Source organism: Nematolebias whitei, chromosome 9, assembly GCF_014905685.2.
Source record: "Nematolebias whitei isolate Nwh7 chromosome 9, NemWhi1, whole genome shotgun sequence".
Taxonomy (NCBI): domain Eukaryota; kingdom Metazoa; phylum Chordata; class Actinopteri; order Cyprinodontiformes; family Rivulidae; genus Nematolebias; species Nematolebias whitei.
In genome coordinates, this window is record NC_056506.1 from 41,041,923 (window position 1) to 41,049,799 (window position 7,877).

The following is a 7,877-nucleotide window of genomic DNA, read 5'->3' on the forward strand; positions in this document are numbered from 1 at the left end:
GGGCGGGGAGGAGACGGGAAATACACCGCCAGAGAGACAGAGCAAGGCTGAGACTGGACGCCTGCAGCAGCTAATGAGACAGAACAACGAGGCGGGAGAGGTAGAAAGAGAGACGGAGAGGGAGGGAGGTGAAGAGGGGCCCCGTGCTGCAGAGAGGGCTATAGGGTGAGGAGGAAGAAGAAGGAGCGAGAAAAAGTTGGGGGAAGTAAGAGAAAGAAGGACTCAGGAAAGTACGCATGTACGATTAACAGCTACAGCAGAGAAGAAAAAAAGGAACAACAGACAGGAAGGAAGGGGAGGGAGAAGTCTTGAGTAGAAAGTACCAAAGAGGCCAGAGAAAAGTTTTCTTGTGGGAAGACGCAGATGAGGAAAACAGCGAGTGAATGACTGGACTAGAGAGGGCTTGGAGAGGAGGAAACCACTTGTTTTCTAAGGAGTTTTCTGCACGAGTCTCCAGGCGTGTGAGGATATGTACACAGAAGGCTCCCAAACAGGACACCACCGATTTCTTCAGCACACCCACCCTCCCTGCCCCTGCCAGCACTGCATCTACCATGAGCAGCCATATAAGTATCACCGAGGGTCCGGATCCCACCCAACATCAGCCAGACAGACGGACCACTCATCGTCAGACTGCTGGAGAGACATCCAGGCTCCTCAGGGTAAAGACGTAGGAGGCAGAGCTTTCTTAGTGGACAGAGTTGAGAGAAGCGGTCAACTCAGCCCACAGAGGAGGCCTGTGTGCACAGGGCCGGGCCTCTACTGCCACTCGGATGACTTCAACCAAGTGTGCCCCTGGGAACTGAACCCTGCCCAGTGGAGCGACCCAGAGGAGCCTGGGGTGAGACACTATTCATCTGTGAGACAACGGTGTGGCTGTGTGGTGCACGACGACAGAACACCTCTCTTCCACCCTGGAATTCCACACCCTCTCCCTCATCTTCAGGTCAAAGGTCAAGGGTACAGACGGAGGACTGTCAGGTATATCTCTGTGGATGAAGAGGGAGGCTGCAGATGCACTTCTGACAGCTCTCATTTGAAACCACACAGCAACCCGGGTCATTTTCACATGACAAATGGCCACTCGGGACCAAGGCGTGTGTTCTTTAAGGAAGAGGAGGAAAGAGATAACTATCAGGACCAGGGTAAGCTAAAGGGTGGACCAGAAGATGGGTTTGATTATTGCAGTGGGTCTGAAAAAAGCTTCTTCTCCACGGAAGTCCCACAAAAACGCTTGAGCCAAAGAAGACAGAAGGGATCCTCCGTCACTCCTTCCACCATCACCTGCTCGGAAATCTCCAAACCGATAACCAATCATGAGCACCAGCGTCAGGGTGCAGAGGAGACGACGCAGAGGACGACGCAGGATTCGGTGAGGGATCAGATCCGGCAAGTCGTAACAGATCTGGAGGAAGTGTTGGGGGGTTTGAAGCAAGTTCACGTGGAGATGAAAGAGGTAGGAGGGTCTGCAATTAAAGATGTTTAATCCTCAGGCATACATCAGGTATCTAACCACATAAACTCTGAATCCGCAGCAGATGTCTCGGGCTTTTATCACTTCTCTCGTGAATGTGATGACATTTAAAACGGTTATCACCAGGCTCAGATGCTGATCGTGCAGAGCAGCTTAGCTGCGTGTTATTGGAGGATGTGTGTGTTAGAGAGCGTGCATCCTCATGATGACTGCATCGTTTGTGATTCAGTCATCATCTCTTATCAAAGAAGTGATAGAGAGAGGTTTACTCTGACCTTTTGCAGAGTGCCACTGTAACTAGCAGTGTTCTGGTCAGCACTTTATAAAGCTCGGCATCAGACTGTTTCCAGATCACTCCTCACTCCCACAGCATTCATTTTACTCGCAGCAGTAAATGACCATTGATTCACAGCTGAACACATCTGTTCTAGGCCTGGTGTTTTACAGTTAAAATAAAATCAATCTATTTAATGATTTGTAATTGGGCCAAAGGAAATTAAAAATGATGTCAGTTTAAGCAAATGGTTGTTTTTTTTCTTTACTGATATTGATTCAGTCAGAAATAACCACTGTAATAGATGCAATTTGGCATTAATGAAGTAATTACTACAATAATTTACCAATTCTATAGTAAAAGTTTATTACAGAAGGAAAAAAAGGTGTTCATTATTTAAACTTTTCCACTAACACCAGCATATAATCCAGATTTACACACCTAGGTTGGTAATGTTTTGAATGAAAGCGGCTTTTTATTATTCTCACTATGAGGTAGAGTTGGTTTTTATTGTTTAGCACAGTTTTCCATAACTTTAAAGTCCTGCAAAAGTTCAACAGATAAATCCCGGAGGGTCAGGAAATACTCAGTGTAATACGAAAGAAGAAAAGAAAACATGCCTTTTATGTTACCATTAATTAGAATACTAAAACTGAGTAATACTGCATTTATCTCTTAATAAAATTATACTCATTCAACTGTTATAAAGTGGAGAAATTGATTATTAGAATGACAAATAGTCACAATAAAAGTAAATTTGTCAACTTTTCTGGGGTGATTTATGAGCCATAAACCTTACCTTTTAATAGACTGTTGTATTTTATAATTATTTTGTAAATTACTATAGTCAAACATCTTAAATTAATTTACTACAGGACTCTCATTGCCTATTTATACAAAACAGTTGAAAAAATGGACAAAAATGTCCATAATGGCGGTAGGTAAGACAATTAATTAGAGACTCTTTACACATCTTATTTATTAATTCAATCAGTTACATATGATACAGAATCTGCAGGTTTAAAAACAACTGTCACATATTTATTTATCCTAACACATTTTGGTTTTTAGGTTTTCTTGTTGATGATTTCAATTGTTTTTAATCATTTAAAATGTTTGGATTGTTTGGTGTTTCTTTTAGTTTGACACAACATATTGTCCTAGAGTCTGAAATTTATGCGAAACATGTCCTCACTGGGTCAAATAAATGTGTTTGATTGGATCCATTGAATTGTTTCTGTATGAAGAACCTCACAGTAAAATTAGATGTGACTTTACGGAGTTGTAAATGCAGTTTGGTAGCAACCACCCTTTCTATTATCATTCAGGTGGTCGAGCAGATTGATCGTCTCACGGCCAACATCGACCTCGGCGAGAGGGCCCCGCGCATCACTCAGGGGTCGACCAGTAACAACCAGACTCATGCAGGAGACTTCAGGATAGCCCCTCTCTCTGGAAACAAACCCGGATCGGTTCAGGCACCGCAACAGGTTGACGAGGACCGCCTCATCCTCAGAACCAACTCCGTCTCCCCCGTCCACGTGGCTTCTGTCGTCAAAACCAGCCGCTTCACCCCGCCCAGTCTCAACAAAGATGACAACCACAAAAAACCAAGTGTGAACGGCCACCCGCCTCATCTGCACCCCGCAGGAGAGTCTAATCACGCCAGTCAAGTAAATTCAGAACACCCCCCACAAACTTTGGACCCTAAAGTCATCATTGGGAACAGCACTTCCAATCCTAGAACTCAAAAGCCTCCACCCTACCCCCAAAACGGGCAGTGTGGGAAGGGCCAGTACCCACCGTCCAAACCAGTGAGGACCCCTGCCTACCCTGTGAGAGGACGCCACAGCACCAGCATGGTGTGAAGGAGGGGGGAGGTGGTGTTTAACCCATTGAAACACAAGGCCCTGCTGCAGAGAGGAGCTCCGATTGGGACCAGGCAGGGGAACAACTCGCAGTAAGTTTTTTTTTTTTCCCCTCTACTCTGTCAGTGTTGATGTTTCTGTCGGGGCTTGCAGCCGATGACGTTTGCTTTGTTTACTGGCAGAGCAGAGTTCAAAGTCTGTAAATGAATAGCAGTGTTCCTCTCTGTGACCAAAAAAAAAAAAAAAACTATGTTTGATGTGAGCGTCTGTGTGTGGGCGGCAGGGGAAGGGGGAAGGCCTTAATATTTCTGCTTTTGTTGATATCACATGATTTCCCAGTCTTCCCCCCACACTGTAAAATGTGTCCGTCTTGGTAGGTGAGGAGAAATTTATTCCTCAGTTTAGTTACACATGCGGTTCTAATCATGCTCCCTCACTCACTGAAGTAAAGTTTTTTTTTCTTTAATGAAAATGTCTGAGGATTTACTTGACCTTGAAAAACAACATTAGCTGCTGGTTTTATCAATTTTTGACAGGCAGGTCTGAAAAGCTGGTGGGATTTATTGAAGCAAGTTTTAAATTATTATATTTTAGCTCTATGAGAGCTCAGTAAAGTCTTGAGGCAGACATTTTTTTTGCAGCACAACTTCAAGGAAACTAAGGATTGGCAGGAACTGAGCTGTTTTTGGCAAAGGGGGAGGGGGGGGGTCCCACAGTTGCTTCAATTAAATCATGTGACTATAAAAACCTCAAATAATTCAAGGGATTATTTAAACTCTGACACAGAATTGGCATGATTTACTCCAAGTGGCTGAGGAGGAAGAGCTTTTGTTGCGCCACAATCGGAGTTATCATTCCTGACTGTAAACTAGAGGCAGATTTAATATCAGCGTGACATCTGGAAGGAAGTTGTTATAGCAGAGGTGAAAAATTATTTTGACAAGTCCATTTTCCACAAACGCTGCAGAGACAAACGTGTATGTTTCTGTACTTCCCTCTTGTGAAGAATATCTGGAACTGCAATCTATTTTTCTGGCCTCCGTTGAGCCAGGTCTGGTTTTAATCATAAAACTCCTTTACCCGTGTGCCAGAGCAGAGCAAAAATCAAACTCTGGTTAATTTGTGATGTCCTTGTAAACATGCCAGGCGCCGCTCAGATACAAATTTCACGCTTACAATGTGGCAGACAGACAATAATGTGGCTGAGGCGTCCATACTTGAGATTTTTTAAACATTTTTTTCAATCGAATGACATAAGAGTAAGTTATTCGAGGTGTAGCTTTCCCTGTTTAACAACGTCACTTTTCAAAGTGTCTGATTATTCCACACTGTTGGCGTTTTTAAAGGACTGACTCATCTGAATTAGTCACCTGGTGCAGGTTCAATGTGAAAATGACTTGTAGAAGAGATTGCTAAGCAACTCGACCAAGCACAGCAAGTTGTCACTCAAATCCTTTTCTTTACAGTTAAAAAAATAATTCCCATTAAAGTCTTTTCATATGGACGTCAGCCTCTGGAGTAGCAGGAGTGTAAAGTGCATCAGAGAGAAAACGATGAAAATGAATCAATTTACTCCCTAACCGCTTGTTTCACTTGTAATATAAAATGCACACATTTCCTTTTGAGATCAGTAGAGATATCCCACTTAAAAATACATCCAGATTTGTATTTCTAGGCACACATGCGGCTGATTTAATCTGTTTACTGTAAATGAACAACAGGAAAAAATGTTTGTTATAAAGAGAAGATGAAAAGGAATCTGAATCCTCAGCAAAAAACACATCTGCTTTTGGGTTAATTCTTGTTCTTTAAAATATATATATTAAAATACACAGGAACTCATGATAAGTGTAATATGTAGAAAGGTAAATCTTGACACCATGAGACGATCAAGTACGATGTTAGCTATAAAAGCTTCTGTGGACGTTTTCATGTTGTCTTTCATTTAAATGGAAGGAGAGGGAGAAAAGTGTACAGTGACGTTTCAATTCAATTCAATTCAAAAATACTTTATTAACCCCAAAGGGAAATTAATTGTTGATGTAGCTCGTCCTAGTTTCATATAAAGTTGTTCTAGATGCTGATAGCTGTGGAAGGATCTCTTGTAGGGGTCCGTCCCACAATAGATCTGAAGGAACTGGCTGCAGATGCCGATCCATCCACCCAGACCCAGCAGACCTCTCGTTCCTTTTGGGCAGCAGGACCACCTGAATGCTGGGCAGAGCTCCTCCCCCAGCGATGGCCACTCCTCCCAGCAGCCTGCTTAGCCCCTCATCGCCACGGACAAAATTGCAGGTGCCGGTGGACGATCTTGGTCCTCTTGCTGTCACGAGCCGCGTTTCTTTCCACCTCCAAGATCTCGACGGTCAGGCACTCGAGCACCACCTCCACTTAGATGGAAATGCATCCACTGCACCTCCTTTTCAACTCATTTGGGATTTGGGGCTGTATTTGAGGTAATATTTGAGTTTTTGAGATGTTAATCAGCAGCTCCCAGTTGTAGAAAACCACCTTGTTGTTATGGTTACGCATCATAACAAACATCCAAAAGTTAAAAAGGTTTCAGTAAAAAGCCTTTCAGACGCACTGCATCCAAAACCAGAGGAAGTAATCATCTGAAAAAAGTGATTTACCTCCAGAAAAAAAAAGTCTGTAAAGTTTTCAAAAGCAAAATCTCAGAAAGAATTTAAGAGAGCTACTCCAACATGCAGTCACCTAGCGCAACTGTTACTACCGTATTTTTGGACTATAAGGCGCATTAAGCAAAACAAAGCAGTCAGATAAGTCAACCTTTATTCAACTCATTCACAATAACCACATAAAATCGGTTTGAGGTCAGTAAGCACAACCAGAATTAATGCATAAAGCTCACCTGATTATAAGATGTTCTGTCTGTACAGCACTTTGGTTGGCCTTGTCGCTGTTTTAAGTGCTTTATAAATAAAATGGTATGGTATAAGGCTCACTGTCGATTTTTGAGAATAATTAAAGGATTTTAAATGCACCTTATAGTCGAAAAAATATTGTGGTTTGTAGGGGAGGTATTTAGTACTAAAGCTGACCCAGTTCAACATTAACCATGTAGTTAAAAAATAAATGGCATGATAGTAGATGGCTACTTTTCCTACACAGAATTGTGAGAATGAATGGGCAAAGATGCTGCTGGTTCCCGTAGTTGACACCAATGTTTCATTGTTTATTCACGTCACTTTATAAAACCATTCATATCTAATCATTTTTCTTTTAACTTAAAACAAAAAAGGAAAGCAAACCTAAAATGTGGGAAGATCCTAAAATACTAATTTGTATTTAATTACAAAAAACAAATTTCTGTTTAATTAAGCGTACGGCACGGTGGAGCAGCTGGTAACTCTGCCGCCTCTCAGTGAGCAGGTCGCTGGTTCATGTTCTGGCCAGGGGTGTTTCTGGGTGGAATGTGCATGTTCTCTCTGTGCATGCGTGGATTTTCTCCAGGTACTCCGGTTTCCTCCCACAGACCAGAAACATACAAGTTAGGCTAATTGGTAACTCTACATTGACCTTAGATGTGAGAGTGTGAATGGTTGGTTGTTTCGTTTATCTTTGTGGCCCTGTGATGGACTGGAGACCCATCCAGGGTGTCCCCCGCCTCTTGCACATGACTGCTGGACATAAAAAGGAAGAAGCGGGCAAAGATAATGGATGGATGGATGTTTAATTATGCCACTTTGTTTTTTAATTGTGATATTAGAGATGAAAATATTGCAACTCCTTGTTTAATCTTTGCAATTTAGCTGATGTTTTTGTTTAATATCTTTGATTTTTAACAAGTTTGTTTTTTTAATCAGTTACATTTTGAACACCACCTCCTAAAATAAAAATTGCTTGGCTTTTTCAGCAGGAGTGATTAACAATAAAACGTTGTTTTATAAAAATGTTTATGAATAATGTACAAAACCATTCATTTATTGAGCAACACATATTACAGCCTGAAAAGTGCTCTGTAAATACCAGATGCATACCCAGTGTTTCCTGTTAGGTGCCAGTTATGTACTGGAACAGAACTGTAATATGAAGTAACTTGCCACCTGGTATGTACCCAGAAGTACAGGTGTGTATTAGATATGTACCCAGCATGTATTCTTTAAGTACCTGTTACATACCGATGGATAGATAGATAGATAGATAGATAGATAGATAGATAGATAGATAGATAGATAGATAGATAGATAGATAGACAGACAGACAGACAGACAGACAGACAGACAGACAGACAGACAGA

The 7,877-nt window shown here is 42.0% G+C and overlaps 1 protein-coding gene across 1 annotated transcript in view; it reads left to right on the plus strand.

Moving 5' to 3' along the window:
* Positions 1 to 469: 469 nt before the first annotated feature.
* si:ch211-178n15.1 overlaps positions 470 to 7,877 on the plus strand; it is an 8,735-nt gene continuing 1,327 nt past the window's right edge. Inside the window, exons 1-2 of the mRNA XM_037681365.1 lie at positions 470 to 1,456; positions 3,077 to 3,708. Of these exons, the coding sequence (XP_037537293.1) occupies positions 470 to 1,456; positions 3,077 to 3,616 (1,527 nt within the window). The 3' untranslated portion in view covers positions 3,617 to 3,708. The remainder of the gene's footprint in view (positions 1,457 to 3,076; positions 3,709 to 7,877) is intronic.